This window comes from Heteronotia binoei, chromosome 3 (genome assembly GCF_032191835.1).
Source record: "Heteronotia binoei isolate CCM8104 ecotype False Entrance Well chromosome 3, APGP_CSIRO_Hbin_v1, whole genome shotgun sequence".
Classification (NCBI taxonomy): domain Eukaryota; kingdom Metazoa; phylum Chordata; class Lepidosauria; order Squamata; family Gekkonidae; genus Heteronotia; species Heteronotia binoei.
In genome coordinates this window covers 58,644,059-58,669,282 of record NC_083225.1, presented here as the reverse complement: position 1 = coordinate 58,669,282, position 25,224 = coordinate 58,644,059, and the positions used below count along the sequence as shown (strand labels likewise).

The 25,224-nt window shown below is 39.2% G+C and overlaps 1 protein-coding gene across 2 annotated transcripts in view; it reads left to right on the top strand.

Annotated features, from left to right (window-relative positions):
- The window catches only part of PPP2R3B (protein phosphatase 2 regulatory subunit B''beta), a 45,128-nt gene that overhangs the window by 11,506 nt on the left and 8,398 nt on the right, over positions 1-25,224 (top strand). For both annotated transcript variants that reach the window (XM_060233894.1, XM_060233895.1), the window contains exons 3-13: positions 14,409-14,594; positions 16,276-16,379; positions 16,756-16,858; positions 17,493-17,567; positions 19,831-19,917; positions 20,635-20,791; positions 21,387-21,435; positions 22,798-22,887; positions 23,338-23,513; positions 23,962-24,080; positions 24,177-24,283. In XM_060233894.1, coding sequence (XP_060089877.1) covers positions 14,409-14,594; positions 16,276-16,379; positions 16,756-16,858; positions 17,493-17,567; positions 19,831-19,917; positions 20,635-20,791; positions 21,387-21,435; positions 22,798-22,887; positions 23,338-23,513; positions 23,962-24,080; positions 24,177-24,283 — 1,253 coding nt within the window. The remainder of the gene's footprint in view (positions 1-14,408; positions 14,595-16,275; positions 16,380-16,755; positions 16,859-17,492; positions 17,568-19,830; positions 19,918-20,634; positions 20,792-21,386; positions 21,436-22,797; positions 22,888-23,337; positions 23,514-23,961; positions 24,081-24,176; positions 24,284-25,224) is intronic.

The window sequence follows — 25,224 nt, the reverse complement described above, 5'->3', positions numbered from 1 at the left end:
GTCTGCTCTACCACCCTATGTTCAGGATTGATCCTAATTCAACACTGCCACTTGTAAGCAAGCATTCCAAGAATGTTATATTTGTATTTAGTGGGAAAATACATGTAAACATAAACTATACATATCCTTTTTACAGGGTAACAGTTTGCCAATATTTTACTCGTAGCTCTGCTTAAAACAGTTACTAAGTGAACCATGAACTTATAGAAAAAGGTTCATGGTTAACTTGGTGTATAAAACTCTGACACTGTTGCTTATGAACTGTGGCTGTGGTTCAGAATTTCTCTAGTCTGCCTGGCTTTGGGATAAGCAGCTGGAGATGAATGGACTATGCAGTGATGTTGGCACCATATCGTGGTGTTAATTGGTGCAATTATCTGTGCTATCATTTGGTTTCTCATTTCTTACTCTTCCTTATGGCCTGATATGTTCTTGCAGCCTACATTTTCATTAGTAGGTTTGGATACAGATGCATGATGATTTCTACCAAGTAAAATATTTTGCTTTAGCCCTCAATCCTGTGCATAGGTCACTTGAGAACGCCTCTGTTTGGATGAACTAAGTGGGGCTGTTCATCCTGAAAAAAGCATAACTCCTCTTTGCTCCTCCCCAACCTCAGTCAGGGAGAGCAAAATTCTACATTTGTTCTACAAGGTTCTTGAATTATAAAGCAGATTTAAAATAAGAGAAACTTTGTTACCTGCTTGAAACCTGTAATAGTAAATCCCATTAAGAAAACATATATGCTGCGGAAATATGAATTACATCTTGCTAATCATAGCCTAGTGGGCAGTAAAGCAGCTGTGGCAAAATTACTCTTGCTTTCCAAATTTAGCCTGCAGGCCACCAGTTCTAACCAGACTTAAGCTGAACGCATTCTGGAGAATTTTAGTTATCTGCTGGACCACATGAAGGCATATCTTGTGTAGAATTGCTTGTGTTCCCTGAAGAGGGTCATGACCAGCACTGAAAGCTTCTGCATAAAACTTTTGTTCCTGTCAATCATTTAATCTGTATTAATATAATAACTTAATTTTTATCCTTTTAGCTGAAATAGTTTCAGTACTTCAGCTAGGGAAAGCAATTCCCTTTGGCTGGTATAACATTATGAACAATACCTGCACTTCTGGTTCAAAAGAATGTTATTAGCTTCACGTGTTTGAATCTCATCTTACAACGTTTTTGTTTTTGTTAGTGCCAGGGCTTTTTTTGCAGCAGGAACTCCTTTGCATATTAGGCCACACACCCCTGATGTAGCCAATTCTCCAGGAGCTTACAGTAGGCCTTGTAAGAAGAGCCCTGTAAGCTCTTGGAGGATTGACTACATCAGGGGTGCATGGCTTAATATGCAAAGGAGTTCTGCTGCATGAAGTGATTGATAGCTATCTGCTGAGGTCTGGGCATGACAAATCCAAGGCAATCTGCATAAAATCTATATTAAAATCTATATTAATATGGAAAGTAGGATCCTGTTCACTGACATGTGAAAGAAAAACAGTTTAGGATCATGAGATTGGTACTCTTGAGTTACATCCTATACAAAAAAATCCTTCTGAATCTTATTTTGGGGAGGGGAGGTGACAGATTGTGAAAGACGAAAGATTCTAAAGGAAGTTGTATGTCAGGGTTTTTTTTTAAAGTGAAGTTAAGGTGTTCTCTGGCTTTTGCACTTTATATAGTTACGGGACTACAGTGCTTGTTTCTGTACTAGCAATTTATAGCACAAATCCCTGTGCATCTTGTTGATTCATTTTCTGACAGGCAACACTTAAAGGGCTATGCAAGTCTGGAAAGCTTTAATCCCTCAATAGGACACTTGGAGACTAGAACACTGAGTGGCTTGTTACAAAACAGAAGGAAGAAAGGAAACTGCAAAACCACCATGGCTGGCATGTTCATGTTCCTCCCAGCTTGGTTTTTCTAAATTAGAAGTTTCTTTTATTGATGGTTTGGAGTGCCACTTTTATAACCGGCTTCTTTCGTTTCCATATGATACCATACCATTAAGACATTGGAATGCATGGAGTGAGGGGCTGGCTCCCAAAGTGACTTTCCTGTCTGTGTTAGCAGTTCCAGCCAAGTTCCCTTTAATGTATGGAGCTGGCTAAGTTGAACTGGATCTCAGAATAACACAGAAGTAAAACGCAGCTGCTGCTTTAAGTGGCACTGTGTGATAATAGGGCTCTGCTATTTACTGGGACTCAAGTGCCAGGACTGGTGCGTGCTCAAGCATTATATGAAATCTGAAAGCATGAGGATAAAGGAGATTTCTTTACGGCAAGACCCTGATCTACGAAAGGAATTGGCATTGCTAGCTCGAGGATGTGATTTTGTTCTGCCTTCCAGATTCAAGAAAAGACTCAAAGCTTTCCAACAAGTCCAGGTTTGTTTATTCTTATGCATTTGACTTTGTGGTTTAAGGAATTTCTTTTTAAGGGGGAAATTTCAGTGTTTCAGTGGAAAGTAGCCAGATGTATTTTACTGTCAGCCTTCTGGGACTATGAAATTTCTGGAGAATCAAAATGATTTTTGTTAAGCTAGTGTAAAACTACATGAACATGTGCCTGAATTCTTATCTTAGTGGGAGCTTGCCTTTGTTCTTGCCTTTATTGTTAACAATGGGCTTTCAGACATGCTCTTCATTAGTGTAAGGTATGTAAAAGAGGGGATGAAAAACAATATAACTTTGCCCAAATATGGTTGTTCCTTGCGTTAGCTTTTGGATCATGCCAGTGTACAGCTGAAAACAAAGTGTTAAATAATACCGTGTATTTCCCCATCCTAGCCACACAGCATATTTTTAACAATTGAAATAAAATTTGTTTTAAAAGGAATGTTATGTGCATTTTTCAGTTTCTATCTCTTGTTGCAGAAATATTATCCTAGAAACTCTTCTTGTTATAAGCTTTTTTCACTACAATGTACTAATCAAATTTAGGAAAGATTAAATTTCTAGCTTGTTTATGGGAAGAAGTCTTTCTGCTGCAGCGTTCTAAATCATTTCTAAAAATACATGAGTGGGACAAATAACATTAACATAAAGATAGGAACTGTGACACCACAGTTGCATTGAGCAACCTTGGCAAGAACGTCCTTTGGGATACAGTAGTAAATATCTACCCCCTCTTTTCTTCTGAGTTTTCATTAATTGCATGGGACATAGGAAAGGTCCCCTGTGCAAGCACCAGTCGTTTCTGACTCTGGGGTGACGTTGCTCTCACTGTTTTCACAGCAAACTTTTTACAAGGTGGTCTGCTATTGCCTTCCCCAGTCATCTACACTTTGCCCCCAGCAAGCTGGGTACTCATTTTACCAACCTCGAAAGGATGGAAGGCTGAGTCAACCTCGAGCCGGCTACCTGAAAACCCAGCTTCCACCGGGGATTGAACTCAGGTCATGAGCAGAGCTTAGGACTGCAGTACTGTAGCTTTAACACTCTGCGCCACAGTGCTCATGCATGGGACATAAGGGGCAACTAACACATTCAACAGTTGTAGAGTGACAGCAGACATCTGAAGATCACATGCAAAAAGGACAGGATTATAAGGTCTTAAAAAAAAAAACCTTTCCCTGATCCTTCTAAATTGTATTAATGTGGTTAAAACAATTTAGGGTCATTCAAGCTTTTTTAAAAAACTCACTGCATTGGAACCATATGATTTTCTCAGGCAACCTGTTGTAAGGAAGTTGCATTTTTCTAGCATTCATGTTCCATTTGTGTATACATCCAGCACATGAACTGCGATGGCTAGTGGATGGTGTTGTTATGAATTGACTTGTGCCAGCACCTGGTAAGGCAGACAACTGCTGTAAATCCATAGATGTTTGACAGTTCATTGAACAGAACTCCAATATTATCCCTAATCTACTCTTTGTGTTGGTTTTCTGGCACCACTGGAGACAGGGTGGATTAAAGATTTTGCTGGGCTGGGGTTCCACATAGTATTCAGTTGCATGTAGAGAGCAGGCCTCCTTCACTGTGTGAACGTACAACGATCATGTTGCTCTTGCACAATCCACAGTTAGCACATCTCACTGTTGTGTACCCTTCATTCCTGGTAGGATATGGATGCTATACAGTTCTTTTTTTGGAGGGTGTGAAGGATGATTGTTGTGAAAGAACTGAAGTACAATAATTGAACATAGTATTAGACTGCTAAAGTTCACGGCTTAGTAAGCAGTCTTGGTAACCTGACTAATTCTGGATATCCTCTCAGTTGCACTGTAGGGGGAGGTGTAATCTCACAATTGTTTATACACACACAGAGTGATGCTGAGTGGGAGCCTAACGTTATATTTACATAATAATAGACTCTTATAAATTTAGTAGGCTATAATATTGATTTAATTAATCAGTTTTTCATATTGCGTTAAAGTTAGAGCATTAATCAACCAACCAACCTGATGACTTCGTAAGTGGCTATGGAAGGCCAATGTGATTGGAGTGTCAGATTTCAGGTTTCAGTCTCTGCTCTGGCATGGAAGCTTCCTAGGTAACACTGGGCCAGTCATACACCTTCAGACTAACCTGCTTTGCAGGATTATTGTGGGGATGAAATGGAGGAGAGAATTATGTAAGTCGCTTTGCATCCCTGTTGGGGGAAAAGGTAAGGGGAGAATAAATGAAGTAAATGAATAGGGAATATGACTCTGAAAAGTCAGCCAGTGGCAGCAAAGGGGGCGCTTTCATCTACCTGGTCACCATGGTGAACAAGACGCTGCACCACTTGGATGTGTTCTGTATTGGCCATGGTAGTGGGCAGTAGGCCTTCCAAGCACAGAGGCAGAGTGTAACTGAATATTAGTTGCTAAGGTAAAAATTGTGTGCAGGTTGTTATACAAATATGAAAGGTATTGGTCTTGCATTGTGGAGTGGTATAATTCTAAGAAGGCTCACTGAATATTATTATTTGGTTTCACAATGTTAAATAGTGAGGACAACTAATTCCAGTTGTATTAATGAAGATTTTATGTTTCTCTTTTCCTGTGCCTGATTAATAGTGAAGATTTTGTTATTAAAGATATTGCAATGCTGTTGCAATTTCTATTGCCAGTATAACCCACAGTGGTCTTTGCACCTTTTCCTTGCTCTGTGTCTGACATAGTGGTCTAACATGTTTGCGTGCCTCTAAGAATAGTAGTTATAATTTTTCAATTATGTAAGTTTTGAATCCTCTGGTTTTTCCTTCCTCCTATAGGGTTCTCTTTCGCTAGACCTCCTTGGAGGGACATTTATATACAGAATCTTGTGGTTATACAAATGCATAAATAATTTAATCTCCACAATGGGTGATATGTTTAGCTAAAAACAAAATCTCTTATCCTAGTGGTAGTAACTTGATAAAGAGCAGTGGTTTTAAATTAACTGTATCGTAAGGTGCTCAGTACTGAATTAAAAGTTGTTTTAAAGCTAAGTTTCATACTTTGTGTAATTTCCAGCACTCTTGGTTAATGTCATCCCTTGGTATGTACTGGAGACTGCAAAAGGGAGAGTTGACTTGCCTATCTTCAGCCCCGGGGGGGGGGGGGGACCACAAGAGAGAGAGAGAGTGAATTTTCTAGTTGGAGTACTTAAATCAGAGCAAAGTGCTCGTTTTATATCATTGGAACATTATCTGTATAGTTGGCACAGCAATATCAAATGTATGAATGCCTTGAGTTTCTGTTTGCTTTTTAATATATGCAAATACCGGGTGAGCCCATAATGGCCTCTTTATGCTCCTCCTGTTGTAATGGGGGGGGGAAGATACTAAATTTATGTCATTGCCTAAATTAAGCATTTTTAAAAAGCTAGGATCAAAGAGCTCTGTGCAGTGTGGCACATAACCACAAGATAGGGTTGCCAACTCTGGTTTGGAAAATTCCTGGAGGTTTGGAGGTGGTGTCTGAGGAGGGGAGAAAGCTCAGCAGGGATGTAATACCATAGAGTCCACCCTTTGAAACTGCTATTTCTTTCAAGGAAACTGACCTCTGTGGTATGAAGATCAGTTGCAGTTCCAGAAAATCTCCAGGCCTCATCCTGAGATTGGTAACCCTTCTGTCCTTCACTTCTTATTGAAGGCCCTCATGCAACCCCTGCCCTCCAAAAAAAAAACCCCTTCCTGTTAGAAATAGGTTCTTCTAGAGTTGTAGAAAGAGCTGTAGCAACCTCCTTGCTGAAATGAATTCTACTTATTCGTGGACTTCTTTGTTTCTAGATAGTGTCCAATGAATTAAAAAATGACATTTAGATGACAAAATAGTATGCAGCAGCATCATGGTAGAGAATTAGATCTTGTCCTTCCACAGTGTATTTGTCATTCTTTAAGCCATGCCTGTTTTGTAATGTAGAAATGACAATATTCAGGATAGATACTTTTCAAATTATATACAATGAACTTATGCTTCCAACACTAGATATGGTTTTTTAAAACAAAAGAAAGAAACATTGTTATGTCCTGGTAGTTGTACCACAAATTGATGTCCTTGAACACAAACTCTTGAGAGCTTTTAGCTGTGAATGCTGGAAACTTTTTAAAGAGATGAAAACTATGCCTGTTGTTGCAGTGGGGTAGAAGTAAGATCACTGGCAGATTCCAGAACTTTTGGTCAACAGTCCTGTTGCTGGTAAATCATATTTTCCTAGCTGTGAAACCTTTCCTTTCTGTGACCATTGCTTAAACAAAATTAGTAATGGATTAGCATTGGTTGAGTTGTTATCTATGAACCAGTGGCACTTAGGGAATGCGGTGAATTTGTAACATGAAACTTTAAAGGCGGGTATGCCCCTTCTCACTCAACTTTTCTCTGAATCTTTGGAGTAAGCTGGAATACTGTGACAAACTCTGTTTTGGAAACCTGAAAGGTCCCTTATCTGCTGATAGCAGTGTTCATGTTTTTTTCCCCAGCAGCTGGTGGTATTAACTGTCACATGCCTGACATATAAGGTGAATATTAGTATGTGGTATGAAAAAGGGGGTGCTAAGTATAATCAACATTTCCCAAACCAAAAGACTTAAGATGTTTTATTCTCAGTTGTATGCTATTTATCTGCAACAGAAAGTAATACTATTATATTTATATTCTGCCCTGAGCCCGATAGGGGAGGGCAGGATATAAATATAATAAATATTAAAATAATACATGCTTATTGGCACAAATAGTACACATTTTTGCTTTAAGTTGTAATGAACTTGCCTTGTTACAAATTCAGTTTTTGGTTTTGTAGTAGAAGTTTGTGTGTAAGGCTGTGTGGCAAGAAAATCTATACTCTGTAACCTGTATAAATTATGTTCCTGTTAGTCATAGGGGTGAGGTTTTCAGAGGCACTGAAGCAGTTATCACATAACCACTAGAAATCCTGTGAAGCGTTCTTCCCCCACTTCAGATACTTCATCAGGCACTGCCCACGTTGATGATTATCTCTTTTGCTTTGGAATATGAACCTCAGTGATTCATTACACTTGCTTCCAATCTGAAGAGAGCATCAGGACCAAAGAGTTCTCTTTTGGTTCAGTTCATAATGCAAGCCACAGGAAAATTCTTCTGATTCTGTCTACCATACATGTACTTAATGGCAGAGGCAGCTGCATCAGTAGTGATGGAGATGCTGGTGGAAGGGCAATTTCCCCCTCTGATGCTCGCTTGAACACTGTTAGAGCAGTATCCTGTGTACCTGGACTTAGCATCCTTGTAAACTCTGCACAACCGTCTTTGAACAGGAATGATGTGTGAAAGAAAGTTGTGATTATCCCCCAGTCCTTGTTCTTGATCAAGTTAAAATCCCATTTTCCAACATGGATGGCATTCTTTGTGCATGATTGGGGAGCTCATGAGATGTTCAGGGGTAAGGAGGAGATATTCAGTCAAATGGGAGAAAGGGTGTTTGCAAGCAGTACCCCCACATACTTTTAAACCTGTATTCATAACTATAGGATATATATTTTTTTTAAAAATGTAAGTTGTTTCAGGATGTATAACTCTTTAAAAAGGTAAAGGTAGTCCCCTGTGCAAGCACCAGTTGTTTCCAACTCTGGGGTGACGTCGCATCACAGTGTTTTCACAGCAGACTTTTTACAGGGTGGTTTGCTGTTGCCTTCCCCAGCCTTCCCCCCAGCAAGCTGGGTACTCATTTTACCGACCTCGGAAGGATGGAAGGCGGAGTCAACCTTGAGCCGCCTACCTGAACCCAGCTTCTGCCGGGATCAAACTCAGGTCAGGAGCAGAGAGCTTGGACTGCAGTACTGCAGCTTTACCACTCTACGCTACTCTTTAGCTAATTGCAAATTCTTATGCTTTTCTAAAGAATTGGAAATAGACATAGCCAAAGCCCCTGTGTAACCTACTTTGGTTTCTTGTGCAGTGGTTTGTTTGTTATGGAGCAAAAACTGAAGAATTAGGTAGTTTGTTTCATCAACTCTTCAAAATAATAATAATATAATTAGTCTTTTAGTTGTAATTTCTCTAATCTTGAAGAAAAATGACTATAGATTTAAAATATATTTGTATAAGATTAGCAAAGTAACAACTGTATATTTGATATGTGTGGGAAATAATGGATGTAGGTTTTTGTATAGTTGAGTCATATTTCATCAGTAGCAGTGAAGAAGTTTGTGTAAAGCTGAGTGAGTGGGTGGAGGGTAAGTGAATATCCTGAGGGGAAAGAAATTGACAGTCCCCTAAGTGTTGTCTGTGTAGCTGGTGAGAACCTTTATGACAAGTTGACGCAAGTAAAATCCAAAGCATGAGAGTGCCACTGTAGCAGTCATTAAGTATATCTTCTCTTTCTGCCTGTGCCTTGAGGGTAGCTTTGTGGATACTGCACAGAATGTAGTACTACAGAGTATGCCACAGGAGCCAGTAGTTTTTGGAAATGACATGCGCCTACTGTACCCCTTTAGTTCTCTCTAATCCCCAAGGTGCTGGAGAAGAAGAGAGATATTTTGAAAACTACACATGTATCAAAATGCACACCACAGAGGTACTATCATATGAGCTGGGCTGCCAAAGGGATTGGCTGGTCACCATTGCTGTATCCAGATTTGAAATTGCTCTGTGATACAGCCCACAGCAGAGTTATATTAAAATGGATGTAAACCGGCTCCCTTTTTTTGTCATGCTAACAAGAATCTGAAGCATTTAGACGCAGGGGTAGGGAACGTTGGCTCTCCAGATATTTTTTTGCCTACAACTTCCATCAGCCCCAGCCAGCATGGCTAATGGCTGGGGCTAATGGGAGTTGTAGGCAAAAACATCTGGAGAGCTGATTTGAGTCTTTCTTCATAAGTAGATAATCCTTATTTGCCTAGAAACAATTACTGACTTTGTTTTGGCACAAGAATTAGCCTTGTGGATGTACGGTAGTTAAAGCCTGTTTATCAATTTTGTAGTATGATGTTGCTGATACAGGAAATCAGTTGTGTGTTACCTGGGGTGTTTTCTGAAGGATTCACTTTTAGAACAATGAAATTCCTTTGACAATGTCGCTTCACTGGATTCTCTGTATCAGTCTGGTCGTTTTTTCATAATAATAATAAAGTCTTACTCTCTGCCTGGTCCACCTGTTAGGATAAAATGGTAGAGGAGATGATGTGCAGTGATGTAAGCTGCTTTGTGCCTTCATTTGGGAGATGAGGGGTACATATATCTAAATCTATGATTGAACAAACAATTTAACTATTCACTTAGATCAGCTGCAAACTTGTATTTGGTACATCCAGAAGCTGCAGTTTTTGCTGTGTGTATGTGTGTTCAGGTTCCCAGGTGGGTGCTTATTTTTAGTGGTATTTTTAGTTTTTGCCATTTAGTGGTAGGTGATTCCTGTGTCAGCTACTAATAATGACCTCTCTGGATATTTATCTGTATGCGCAATGTAGAAAGTACACTTTTAAGGCATTCTTCTTACCTCATATGCTCATCTTACAGTAACAGATCTCAAATAAGTAATCTGAAATGAATATTGTGCTACTCGTGTGGTTTCTTAAATCCACAAAGCAGTATGGGAATTCTCCTAACACTGTCCTATCTACTGTTGAAGAATTATTATTGTATAACTTTTTTATGGGCTATAGTAGCTCTATTTAAAAACTGAGTGTTTCTGAAGATTGGTGTCACCAAATCACTGTTTGGTGACCCTTTTGTACAGTGACAGAACATATTAAAAATTGTATATACTCTCGTAATATTATTATTAAGAAGTTTGAGCCTGGTTTTTCTTTTTGTTTATTTACACTTTTGCCGTTCTTCCCAGTGAGGATTGAAAGTCACTTACATTGTTCTCACCATTTTATCCTCACAATACAACTTGAGGGTAGGTTAGAATGAGCGAGGGACTGGCCCAAAGTCACCCAGCAAGCTTCCATGGCAGAGTAGGGATGCAAATCTGGGTCTCCCAGATGATAGTTGAACATTCTAACCACTATGCTACGCTAATGTATGATTTAGGTGCTCTTTGAAATTGAGTAGGATATTCACTTAGAAGTCAATTTTGTTTTTTAAAGCCCAGGGTAGTGATGTCGTAGCTGTATGGAGCTTTGACTATGGGACCTGGAGTGGAGAGACCTATGTTCAAATCTCTTCTCAGACTTTGAAGCTCACTGGATGACCTTGGTTCTGTCACTGTCTCTCGGCAACCTGTCCACTTCATAGAGTGTTATGAGGGGAAAGTAGGACAGTTCCATCTGTGTATACCACCTTCAGCACTTTGGAAGAAGCATATGAAATAAATGTGAGGTTTGGACACTATGTACAGTAATCAAAATAATTTGGGGTATGTTACTTAAGTTTTTCCTTGCAGTGATAACCATTCAGGTTGGATAGGAAGAGTTTTTGGTTGTGTTTTGTTTTATTCATAATCTTACTATTGAACAGGAGCACATGAACTGAACAAAGAATGGGATGAGAAGGTCTTAACCAGTTACCGCCCAATTTCGAACTTACCATTACTGGGTAAGATAATTGAAAAAGCGGTGGCTGAGCAGTTCCAAGCTTTCCTGGAGGATGCCTCTATCCTTGATCCCTTCCAGTCTGGCTTTCATCCTGGCCATGGGGTGGAGACTGTTTTGGTCACCCTCACAGATGACCTTAGAAGGCATCTGGATCAAGGCAGGTCAGCACTGCTATTGCTATTAGACCTTTCAGCAGCATTTGACACAGTCGATTATGATCTAATGACCCACTGTCTTGCCGACATTGAATTTCAGGGGGTAGCCTTACAGTGGTTTTCCTCCTTTCTCCGTGTTTGGGGACAAAGGGTGGCGATGGTTAACTAGACTTCCCTGAGGCATCCACTTGAATGTGGTGTACTGCAGGAAGCCATTCTCTTGCCAATTATGTTTAACATCTACATTCGCCCCGTTGCCCAGATTGCCTGAGGTTTTGGGCTGGGTTGTCACCAGTATGCAGATGACACCCAGCTCTATCAGTTGATGGATGGCCATCCAGACACCGCCCCAGACTATCTGACCAGGGTGCTAGAAGCTGTGGCTGGATGGTTGCAACTAAGCTGGCTGAAGCTTAATCCAACTAAGACGGAGATCCTGTACCAGAGTCGGAGGGGGGGGAGGTTGAGATCCAGCGTCCAGCTTTGCACCCTGAATGGTGCTCCTTTGGTGCCAACTCAGAAGGTGAGAAGTTTGGGAGTGATACTGGATGCCTCCCTTTCCATGGAGGCCCAGGTCACAGCAGTTGTGCAATCTGCCCTTTACTATCTTCGGCAACTAGCGCCCTATCTGACCCTCCAGGACTTAACTACAGTGATCCATGCAACGGTCACTTCCTGGTTGGACTACTGTAACTCACTCTACACTGGCTTGCCCTTGGGGCTGCTCCAGAAACTCCAACTGGTGCAAAATTCAGCAGCATGGCTGTTAACTGGATTGCCTGTATGGGCAAGCAGTCAGTCAATACTGTGCAAATTGCACTGGTTACCAATTGAGTATCAGATCCGCTTCAAGGTTTTAGTGATGACATATAAAGCCTTACATGGCCTGGGACCAACATACCTGCAGGACTGCGTCTCCCCATATGAGTCCCAGAGGCTGTTGCGATCTGCCAACCAACATCTTCTGGTCATTCCTGGCCCAAAGGATGTCCGTCTTGCCTCGACCAGAGCCAGGGCTTTTTCTGCCCTGGCCTCGGCCTGGTGGAATCGCTCCCCATGGAGATCTGGGCCCTACTGGACCTGTTGCCATTCCATAGGGCTTGTAAGATGGTGCTGTTCCGCCGGGCCTTTGGTTGAGGCAAGTGGGCATCCTCTCCTCTTCTTTATTGTTCAACCATGTACTGCCTACCCGCACAATGACTTACCTTTTGAATTATTATACTCGGGCCAATAATTGTGTTTAGTCTGCAATGTACCCATCCCACCTGGATTACATTTTTATTGAGTTAAGTGGTGTTGTTTAGTTGTAGAGTATTAATTTTATTGTTGTATTTTAATTGTTGTTATGCTTGTAATCCGCCCTGAGCCCATATGGGGGAGGGCAGAATATAAATCTTTTAAATAAAATAAATAAATAAAAATGCATATCGTCAGTGTTTCTGTAAGTAGAGGTGGTAGTGGAAAGTGCCATCAGTTTGCAGCCAATTTATGATGACCTTGTAGTTTTCAAGTACAAACCAGGACAGACCCTGTTTAGCTACTGAGTCTTGGACCATCCAGGTCTTAGAAGGTAGATTCATGTGTGTAACTGTGTTGGTCTGAAACAACAGAATGAAGTTTGAGTCCAGTAGTGCCTTTAAGACCAACAAAGTTTAATTATGAATATAAGCTTTTGTGTATGAAAGTTGATACCCAGAGTTAAACTTTGTTAGTCTTAAAGGTGCCACTGAACTGAAACTTAGGTCTTAGAAGGCTACTGTAGGTTAGAAACAAAAGCATACCACTTTCTGCCATGTCAAATGTTGTCCCACACAGACACAAACAACTCACTTCATATTTCTGACTTTTAATGTATCTAACTTTTAAGTATCTTAAAAGTGAGCAAGGAGATTACAAGAGGCTCATCATAATGTTGGGAATAGCAGTTTTCATTTAATTTGTTAAATTATGGATATTGTGCCCCCCTTAAATTAAGATTTATTACCTGAAACACTAACTAGCTTTCTTGAAATATGTGCAGCATTTAGAGACTGTATAATGCTAGTACAGCTACAAATTTGGTGTTATGTGGATGTTTTCATAACAAATGTTGTGATATTTTGGAGTATTCTTTTAAAATGATCTGAAAATCCAAGATTGACTAAAGGGCAATGGTATCAAAATAAAATCTGATTTATTTTAATAAAACATTGGACAAACAAAACACACACACACACAACCCATCCTGAAGTTAATGCTTCATAAAAACACATTTACAGAAAGATAGTTTTGCATTACTGAGGTACTATAAATTAAGGTAAGCTAGAGGTAGTTGACTACTGATCCTAATAACAAGTGTGGATGTAATGTCTGTTAGAAATCATTGACTTTCTGCCAAGTCTCCTGTCACAAAGACATTAATCCCACAAGCTAGAACCGTTTGTCAGTGTGGATATCACAATGACTCCTCTGTATCTTGCCACAATCAGGCATAACAATTAGTAGCTCTAGTCATATATGACCTTGATGTGGCAGTCGGTAAATTCAGCTGCCATTGATGAGAGTTATTAATGTATGTATAATGGACTTTGGACTATAGATGTCCCGTGCAGTTCTTTGACTTGTTTTATCTACTGCTTCTGTTGTTTGCTGCCATACCTCCAGAGGACAAAATGAATAAAAGGCATATCTGTTTGGAACTCCTTTTCAAATTGCTCACATATACTTTCTTAACAAAAAAACATTAACAGCTTTATTTTTGTGCTTAATATATAGCATTTATACACTGGCATAGCATTTTCTCTCTCTCAAGTGAACTAAGATTTATTTTAAAAAGATCACCCCTTCTCCTCCTCCAAATATGTGGCATTCTTTTTCCACCCTTTGTCTTAGGATTTAGGATAAAGTTTCCACTGTTAGTGTAGCAAGCAGCTGGAAATTACAGTGTTGTTCTGTCACTTAAGTAGAACTGCTCATTATTTGCTTGTGATTAGTTGTAATGCTTGTTCCAATAATAGATAACCTTTATGTGTAATTGCAGACGTTTTGTTAAGTATCTGTTTCTAAAAGTGAACAGTGAGGTTACAAGAGGCTCGTCATAATGTTGGGAATAGCAGTTTTCATTTAATTTGTTAAATTATGGATATAGCACCCCCCATTTAATTGAACTCTGTTGGAATCCTACATCGGATTGTATTAATGATGGAGTTATAGGGAAGTTTTAATGTAGTGTTTCCAGGGAGAAAACCTGAGCCCATTATGGGAAAGGGTGGAATATAAGCCTATTAAATAAATAAATGAATTTATTTTTAAAATATGTTTAATAGTGTTTCTTTTTTGGTCTATTTAGGTTCAGTCAAAGAAAGAAGAACCTTTGACTCCATCTTTGAGCCAAACCATTCCAACATTTTATTTTCCTCAAGGATGTCCACAAGAAAAAGTGAATATTGATGCTGTCATTGCAAATGTAGAGAAAACTTTCTCTCTGTTTCCAAATGAGAGAGTGTCATTAGAAGATATGGGGAAAGTTGCCAAGGTAACTGGTTTGGTTTCTCTTCTTGGGTGTATATCTGCAGGATATGAAATTCAATAGAATATTGGCTGGATTTAAGTGTCTAAAACAGGGATGGGGAACCTCTGTCCCGAGAGCCGTATCGGCCCTCTAGGTCACTTGGTGTGGCCCTCGGGGATTGCCGGGCTGAACCAAGCCATGTGGCAGCCTCTCTGGGGCCTGGTTGGCCAGCAAGGATCGTGGGGGCCAGCCACGCTGTGCAGCAGCCTCCCCAGGGCCAGGCGGGGATCACAGGGCCCAGATGTACTGTGCGGCTGCCTCCTTGGGGCCTGGCTGGCTGGCCAGAATTACTGCAAGGCCTGGAAAAGTTACTGTCACAGTTCAGTTCACACTTGATTATCCCAGATGGTGTAGCCTAATACGTTAATGAGTGTGTGACCTAATATGTTAATATTAGGGGATGTGGTCTAATATGCTACTAAGTTCCTGCTGGGCTTTTTCTACAAAAAAGCCCTGGACCTATGCATTTGCCTAGGGCAGCAGGCCGTGTGTGTGTGTGCACCAGGTTAGGCTCTCCCCTCATGAATTCAAATAGAAAAACAATTATTTGCAATAATTTTGCTGGCCTGAATCATTCTCCCTTGTCAGAGCGCTGTTTTTTAAGCTGATAATTTTTTATGGCCCGCGAATGATGTTATAAATATCCGTATGCCACTTGGCAGAAAAAAGGTTTTCCACCTTTGGTCTAAAAGAGCAAGATGTCTTGGAATCCTGATCAGATGTATTCAGTGGGACTGACTTCCAGGAAAGTGTTATTTGGCTTGCACCCTTAAAGTGCAATACTGTGTAGAATTGTTTATTTTACATTATTTATAGGCCCCCTTTCTCACTGAGACTCAAAGCTGATTATGAGGTATACAGAGTATAAAACAAATATGTGCAATGGGATGGACATCTGGTAAACAAAGAATAGGATTTGAATAGCAGAAATCTGAAAATAGAGCTGAGACAAAGCATGAGCATTAACACACCTTAAATAATGCAGAAAGTATGATAGTAAGATCATACAGCAACAGACAGAATGTACTAACACAAAGCTATATAGTCTCTGTCCTTATCCCTTCACTATAGCATCTTTCTGATACATTTTGTTACAGTATGGACTAATTTTGGGAATTAGAAATGTGAGAACAATTTTTTTCATGTTTAAAACTATTTTGGTTTTGTGATTATATTTTTCCATTAGATGGCATTATTTTACTCTGGCTCTTCTAGAATAACTATTCATAATACTTTGAGATATCTGTAGAGGTTAAATACCTGTAGAAATTAAGGGGGGAGTCAGATGGGGATATTCCCTTTCAGCCCTGCTATTGCATTAGCAGTTGAGCCATTTGCCATAATCTTGAAGCAATCTGAACAGATTCCAGGGGTGAAAATAAAGAGATAACATTGTAAAGTGAATCTATATGCAGATATAGTTATCTTCTAAATGCAGCATTTAACTCTGATATAAGATTGAACCAAATAACTCAAGAGTTTGATCAGATATCTGACTACAAATTAAACACTGAAAATACTGAAACTTTATTCTTAGGTTTTGTTTTTGTAGTTTTTTCCATACTTGGAACATTCTTGTAAATCCTGAAGTTAGTACTGAAAGATTAATTCTCATTTTTTTTGTTATGCTTCGCCTTAATTTTAGGCATGTGAATGCCCTCTCTATTGGAAAGGCCCTCTATTTTATTGTGCTGGAGGAGAACGAACAGGATTTGTATCAGTTCATAAATTTGTTGCAATGTGGCGAAAGTAAGTATGCCTCTTTTTAAGCAATGCCATTTTGTCATGTTTTTAAAAATAATAATTGAAAAACCTGTCAGGGTGTTCAACAGCTTTCCTCCCCAATAAATAGATTTTGGATTTGATGTAAAAAAAAGTCACTGTTAATAATGTAGATCACTTATTTCAAATTGAACTGGGGTGGGGGCAAGGCAGAAATGAGGTCAAATCCCTATAAAGAGATGTACTGTTATGGGCATTAACGTTAGATAATTACATAGATACCATGTTTAAGGATTTAGATTAGATGCTTGTTCCTTTCTATAAGAACACTTTGAGCTTGTTTCCTGCTGTGAAAATATAAACTTACTATGTATGCACAAATTAGATAAATTATACATTTCAGGATACTGCAGACTTGTCATGATGCTGCTGCAAAATTTGTTCATCTTTTAAAGACCCCGGGATGTAACTATTTGGTACAAGAAGACTTCATTCCACTTTTGCAAGTAAATTACCACTTACTTAATTAGTACCATGGAATCCCAGAAGGACTTTGTTAGCTCAGCTAGCTCTTTGAAAATGTTGCTTATTCATTGATGCATTTACTGAAGGATGGGAAGGCTGAAACTTAGTTTCTGTAGAGTCCAAGGCACATCTGTGATCACCCTGAAAATGAGACAGTGTTATTCCTCTTACCCCAAACTTTGGTGTGCAAATCATTCCCATTTCCACAGTCCTTCAAACTCACCTCAAACTCTTTCCATCCAGATCTCACAAGCATTTGCCCCCAGCTTCTAACAATTCATACTCCCCGCCACTTCCTCCCTGCAACCACTTCTTTGGAATTGCTATTCACTCTTTGACCTTTCCAATCTAAGAGGATTTTTGCATATCATTTCTGAAACGTGCATTTCCATTTCTTTTCTAAAAGTGGAACTGCAGGGCATATCTCTTGTTATAGCATTGGCTGTTTTGCTTAAAACATGTAATTGTCTGAAGCCCACAATATTTTTTGCATGGCATTTTATGATTTGGCTATGATTGATGAAAGATTTCTGTGTCTGCTTGCTTTCTGCACCTATTGAAAATGAATACACCTGTGTGCCTGTAACCATCTTTCTTTTCTTCTCTTTTTTTTAGGATATAGTCAACAGTCACCCTAGTCTTGTCTTCTTAAAAGAAGCATCCGAATTTCATTCTCGGTACATTACCACTGTAAGTGTCCTTTATATTTAAATATGGCTTTTTCTGAACTCTGGTAGTGGCAGATCCCTGTGTTTGAACATGGATCTGTCCTGTCATGTAAAAAGTAGCTGGTAGCAGTGTCTGATTTTAAAAGTAAGAGAAGCACCAAATTACAGAACTTCTACATATGATTTGGTCTTTAATATCCTCCTGAATGCTATTTCCTCCTGAATAACAACAAGCCAGGATGTGTCCAGCCCAGGTTTACTCAGCAAATTTCCCTTGATTTTTCTTTCACATTTTCATTTGATTGGTGATCTTGGTTAAACTTCCCAGATAGTAGGCTGATACTGACCACTGTACATGGCTGTCTCTCTGTTCTTGCACTGCCACATAGTGAGTTGTAGTTATATTTCTGAGGAAGACTGACAAGCACATAGCCCTCTGTCTGTGCCATGGTGCCTTCACATGTTCTTGACCAGCACATGAAACAACTGACATACAAAAACTCACAATGCCCAGCTGCTTCATGTTTTCTTCTGGGTCTTAGGCTTAAAGCATTGACCATGAGATCTCTGTAATGGATGTCAATAAATCAAAAGTAGGTTTGCAACTTACAGATGTGCACACTTGAACAACACCTGAACAGCATGTTTAAGATTGGTACAGTACATTGTCTGCAGTTTTTTATTCAATAAGTCATAGTAAGAGATGACATTTATCAGAGACTGTTAAAAAAATATTACAAGCATGCTAATGTTTTAAGCATGTTTTATTTTAAGAAAATGTGTTTGTGCTCTTTATGAAGTTTATATGTCTGCTATCTGGCACTACATTTTATGACACACATGACCCAGCCTGACAAGGTCCCATTTATGTCACATAAGGCCCTCATAACAACTGAGTTAGACATCCCTACTTTAGATAATAACAGCCCTACCATGGTGGCAAATCTGAGGATTTTATTGGCTGGATGTGGGCTATGCAGGATTGGCTTGCACTCTGTCTCGGCATGCCATTGGCGGATTCTCCTTTCCCCTATCCACCGCAAACCCCATCAGGCTAGAACCCCGGCAAATGGCCACTGACCTCTGAGAGAGACAGTTCTCTGCTGACACATTCTCCTGGGGGATTACTGATCACTACTGCCTCTCCTCAGGGCCTGTTGTAGGAAGTCAGGGACAGTCTGTCTCCCTCCCCCCAAACAACACTGCCGTGAAGCAAACACTAAACCATGAGAGACATGTTCATGAGACAAATGGTAGCAGTCACTTCTCTTCAACTGACACAAAAGGAATGTTCATTCACTGCAGGGAAGGGCCAGTTGATGCCCTACTCCTCCATAGGACTCCATTCTATCCTATGGACTCCACTCTATCCTATCAGCCCACTGGATTAGTCAAGCCACTTACCCATTCAGTGCTGAGGTAAACATTGTTATTTACATGTGGCCCACATTTCCAGGCTTTGTTATACCCACTTTTCTCCCCTGTGGGGATCCAAAGTACCTTAAAATATTCCAGGGCTTAGCACAATATAGGTTGACTCCCTTCAAGACCTATGGCATTTTGTAGTGTTTTCTTTCATTACATATATGCAAATAGAGCACAATAATTATCGTATGGCATTGTGTATAGTATAGCCAGGAGAGCCTAAGATTGTCTGGCAGCCTGAAGTTCTAGCTCTGTTAGCATTATGCACCACTAGGTGATGAGTTAGACTTGTTTTCTGGGCTGAGAGAACTCTAAAGAGTATGACTAACCCAAGGTCATCCAGCTGGCTTCATGTGGAGGAGTGTAGAATCTAATACAGTTCTCCAGATTAAAGTCTGTCCCTCTTAACCACTACACCATGTTGGCTCTGATGGAGGCACAAAGGCACTGCTACAGAACAGATCTGTCTCCCCCCCAAGTGTTTTAGGTACTCCAAACAAAGTCTGCATCTCTCTCTCTCTCTTCTAACATCTAAGATTGATTCCCTTCACACACAGTCATCAGCTCCTTCCCTCCAGATGGGGAGAAGCTCACCCTTTACAAACCTGGATGAACACTTGAACAAAACCATTTCCTAACCCTCATGGAGGAGATAATCAACAATCACTAAAGGTTGAGGAACAAATGACACATTTAAAAATGTCTGAAGAGTCGAAAATTAGTACCCTGAAATTATTTGGTGCTAAGAAGAAATGCAGACAGGCTGTAAACAAAGAAATCTGACAACAAAGTTCTGTATTTAGGTGTGTAGACTATTGTAGTGAATGTAAATAGTGACCTATTCATGCTTATTGCTGCAGGTAATACAGAGGATATTTTATACCGTAAATAGGTCCTGGTCAGGAAGAATCACTTGTAATGAACTTAGAAAGAGCAGCTTTTTGCAGGTATGTTACATTTACAATATTGTGAATTAAAACAAAGTAAAACATAAAAGTTATTCCAATGGATGCCACTGAAATCAGTGATGTCTAGAGTATTTTAAAGAATGCAACTATTATTTTGGTAATGTGTTTTTGTACATTGTGTCTTTGTGATGGTAACATTCTACTTGGATTTTTACATTTGTTCAAAAGCTTCCAGCAGTGTCTTATGCCACACTGGACAAATCTGGTAGTAAGATCATTATTTTGCAATAAACCCACCATGGGAAAAATAATTCCTTGATTCTGGTCAATGTAGCGAAGAAGAACAAGTAACATGTTTGTTAAAGTTGCACTCACGTTCAGAGTTAGCTCTGTCAGTCTCCAGATATCTGTATTTTATTGTGTTTAGAATTTTGCCTTTCTGGCTTTTCTTAGCTTTGTTCAGATATCAAGTACTGAAATAGAGGCAGGAGGTTTGCAGATGTTTGGGCACTTGAAAAAGTACAGGGGAGAAAAATAGCTCCATTGCCATCTCGCCACAGGCCTAATAAGAATCAGGCCCTCATGGCATTGTTAAATTGCTTTTAAATAGTGACAGTGAATGGTATTGTGTCTAGCTCAGCCCAGAGTGAAGACTCTCAATGAACTCAGAATTTGCATAAGACACTGAACTTTTTTTTGGGGGGGGGGTGTCATGCTTTCTTAATGATACTTTCTCTTGTGTATTTTTGTCAATAGAATGTGGCAATGTTGGAAGAAGAAGTGGATATTAACCAGCTGACCGAATACTTTTCTTATGAACACTTTTATGTAATTTACTGCAAATTTTGGGAGCTGGATACAGACCATGACCTTTATATTGATACAAAGGATTTAGCACGGCATAATGATCATGGTATGAGAGTGCAATTTAGTTGAATAGTGTCAGTAACATCTATAGTACAGCAATACATTTCATCATATTTTTAAATATGTATACATAAATGAATATCTGTAGTTAAGCATGAGATAAACATGAGGGGAAAAATGTAAATTTCAAAGTACATGAGGTGGATTTGGGGGCATTATCTCCTGAATAAAATGGTGTATTATGTCATACCATATATAGTAAAAACAATGGTTTAGTTTCTTTTATCATTTCTCCATGGCACTTACAGCAGAGGAGCAGGTAAGGGACAAAGGAACATGGTCTGGGTCATTCAAAACAATATTTTGTTTGTCTGTTCTGAACCTATAAAGCAACTTCCTGTGTGGTGTTTTGTTGTGTTGAAGTTTATGCAGTGCTGGCAACGTAAGTTAACCAGTATTCCCTACTAAAAATATTAAATCTCTCATTGATTGTTTATGTCTGGGAAAATTCCCGGGTTCTGACTTAATCCAAAATGAGTTGTTTAGGAAGAGGTTTTATACACAAGGCATGAAATTTTAAAGAAAATGAATAAACATGAGCATGTTAAACTGAACTGAATTGAATAATTTTGCTTTCACAGCCATATCTAATCGGATGATAGAGAGGATTTTCTCAGGAGCTGTAACAAGGTGACTTTTTTCTCATATTGCCTGTTAATCAATTATGAAGTGTGCGTAAGTTTAAAAACTAGCCCTAACCTGGATAGCCCAGGCAACCCTAATCTCACCAGATCTTGGAAGCTAAGGGTTGATTGTGGTTAGTTCTTGGATAGGAGACTTTCTTGAAATACCTAGTCAGGAGGACAGGGGCAGGCTCTATTAAGCCATTTGTCCGAATATTCTGCAGGCCCCAGTAATGGTTAGTAACCAGAGGTCAGCATGACTTCTATGTGCAAACACACAAATACAAAAGATAACATTTAAAGAAACCCTACATGGGACAGATGAACTCCAATAAAAATGGAATTTCTAATTCCCAAGGCTTTTTTTCTGTCATTAAGCAGGTGTTCTAAACAAATGGGTTTTTAAAAAAATGACAAATGCAGGTTGCGATAAGAACATAAGAGAATCCATGTTGGATCAGGCCAATGGCCCATCCAGTCCAACACTCTGTGTCACACAGTGGCCAAAAAACCCAAGTGCGATCAGGAGATCCACCAGTGGGGCCAGGACACTAGACATCCTCCCACTGTGCCCCCCCCATCTGATGTCAAATAAAGCATCCTCTTTATAAAGGAAAATTTGAAATATTTTAGGGTAACTAAAGAAACAGATGACAGGTGTGATACAATATAAAAACTCCAGTCTAGTTGCTCTTTCCTAGGTGAGAATTTACATGAGAGGTGCTATGGAAACATTTAAGGCATGCTTAACTGTGGTATGCATTATTAAGTTTCATGATTTTACACAGTTATGTAAATACCCTGGCCCTAATTCAGTTCTGCAGCCTGCTGGTTTACAACCTGAGCTCTTAACTACTGCCATTACCAGGGGATAATGTCAATCTATTGGCCATAGCTGGCAGTGAGACCAAGTAAAGTGTTTGGGATTTCAGTCCCATATCATAGCTTATTATACTAAACAGTACCTCATCTTCCTCAGCCTTTTCATTTTCTTAGTAGACAATCAACAGAGAAGGTGGGAGGGGGGAGTGTGGGCCTTCTGGGAAAAACTGCAGTAGCTGGAAAATCCAGATTAAAAAACCCACTGTGCTAAAAAGGTCACAGGTGGTTATGGGCCAATCACTGTTTCTTAGCTTAACCTACCAAATAAGGATGATGTATCCTGCCGTTCCTCCAAAATCAGTCAGGTAGCATATGTGAGGCTGCCTGATTTTATCTTTAAAAGTAAGTAGATAAAGCTCTATGGTATTTTCAGAACTTGCTACTATGTAGTTTTATTCTTAAAATACTTACTAAAATGCTACTAACTTGTATGTTCTACTTTCCCCCACTATCCTCCTTTCTAAAAAATTACCTGCATATGTCAAAGGGGGAAGAAAGCACAGAAAGAAGGAAAAATCAGCTATGCAGATTTTGTATGGTTTTTAATATCTGAAGAAGACAAAAAGGCAGCAACCAGGTAAGATGAATGTTTCTAACAAGTATAATGTAAGCTTTTTAATGTAAGGTCGTATAGACCAGATAAGCACATTCCTCTATTGCAATCAGATTGTGCTAATTATTTTAATTTAATTTAATTTTTCGATTTATACCCTGCCCTATCTTGCAAGCAGGCTCAGGGCAGCTTACAATATTAAAAACTTTACAGCAAGATTAAATAAACCACATCCAAGCTAAACAATATCATAATTACAAAATTATCAAATTAGATCAAATTTTGGTTTATAAATTTTGTTTAATTCACTTCTATTGTAATATAATTGATACATATATCATGTATCATACCAAACTTGTTTGACTTGCAAGGGCCAGATCAGTCCAAGCATGTATGTAGTGACTGTGTATTTGTTTTCCTATGTGGAACTGGTATGAGTTTGATGGCGCTAAATTATTTCATGGCTCGTTTCAGCATTGAATACTGGTTTCGCTGCATGGACCTTGATGGCGATGGTGCACTGTCTATGTATGAGCTGCAATATTTTTATGAAGAACAATGTCAAAAACTGGATAATATGGCTATTGAACCACTGCCATTTGAAGACTGTCTTTGCCAGATGCTTGATCTTGTGAAACCAGAGTGCGAAGGTGAGTGGTTATTTTATATATCTTATCAACAACATAATACAATCCATTGTATGTTTGTCACTTCTATGAAGTTACGTTGGCTGTTTGAGTTTTACTTATCATATTTAGGATACATTTTGAAAAAGTCTGAAAATCAGCAAAACATCTAGAAGTTGTAGTGAATCAAAAATTTCCCAAAATGAGAACTTTTACTATTTGCGCAAAGATTGGCAATAAGTCTTCTGCCACACTTTTTTCTTAGGAGGAAATTGCAAAGAGAGAATTCCTTCCCCAGCTTTTAAAGGCAGAAGTTCATTTATAATTCCCACCCCAGCAAGGCGTACAGCTCCTCACTAAAGTGGTCCCTGTGAACCTGCAAGAAATTGTGAAACCTGTAAGCCCTGTTAAGCTTGCATTGCATTCCCAAACCTGCCATGTTTGAATCCTTAATTTGTATTCCTCCTTCCAGGGAAAATAACTCTTCGTGACTTAAAGAAGTGTAAGATGGCAAATGTGTTCTTTGATACCTTTTTCAACATTGACAAATACTTAGATCATGAGCAGAAGGATCAATTTTCTATATTGCGGGTAAGTGCTAATGAGGTGGTGGTCAAAACTAACTTTACCTCTCATAATAAAGTTTATGGTGCTGAGCAATGCTAAATATCTGTATGATATCCATAGGGTGCTGAAAATGAAAACCAAGAAATGTCTGATTGGGAAAAATATGCTGCTGAAGAGTATGATGTCTTGGTGGCAGAGGAAGCTGCTAGTGACCAGTGGAATGATTGGTAAGCATAGCTGGGGCCTGAACCCCTTTCTGACAGGGTTGACCATTTGACTGACTACAAGGCAAAGGAATGAACTTAAACTTGATTGTGGCTATCTTTAAAATTATACACAGTCTTAATATACAGAAACATGAAGTTTCACTTAAAATGGAGTTTGGTTGGCAATCTGTCATGTGTTAACTCCTTTTATTTTATTTTTTATTTGATTGGATTGGATTTGTATCCCACCTCCCCCGCAAGCGGGGCTGTTTTACACTTTTAAAGCATGGTATATTTGTCTTGTAGTTGCTTTCTACTTAATCTTTTGTATTTATACATTTGTCATTGATGTATTGAAAGCAAGCTTGGTGTGGTGAGAACTGTGCGGGTCCGGCTGTCCCTTCTTCAGGACCATAGAAACACAGGCTATGGTCTGGCTGCCCCTAAGCTTGAGACAGAAGTACGCTATGGATCAGGAGCTTCCATTTTTATTCTTTCTGTTTTGTGGCAGAGGGCATATCACTATGCACCATGTGAAATATTTTTAAAAAATAAACAGATGAGTAGAATGCACTATATAGCAAATTTAAATTAACCAGTTACTAAGTTAGGAATGGAGGCTGCTATGTATTTTACCAGAGTACATACTTTACTAGTGCAGAAGCCTCATTCATTATTTTGAGGTCTTAATTTACAAATAATGATTTAATGCTGCTTCTTCATTTTACCATGAGGTGGCTTTATTGGTCCCATAACAGATTTATGCTAATATTGAAGATGATTGATTTGGGGAAAATAAGCTGAATTTTACCACACAACTCACTGTCCCGCAACCAGACTTGAAGCCGAGATTTGGTGTGGATGACACAACTGCTCCCATTATACATCTTGTACATTATACCAACCTTATTTATTTATTTTATTCAATTTTTAGCCCACCCTTCCTGAAGCCACACAGCCTA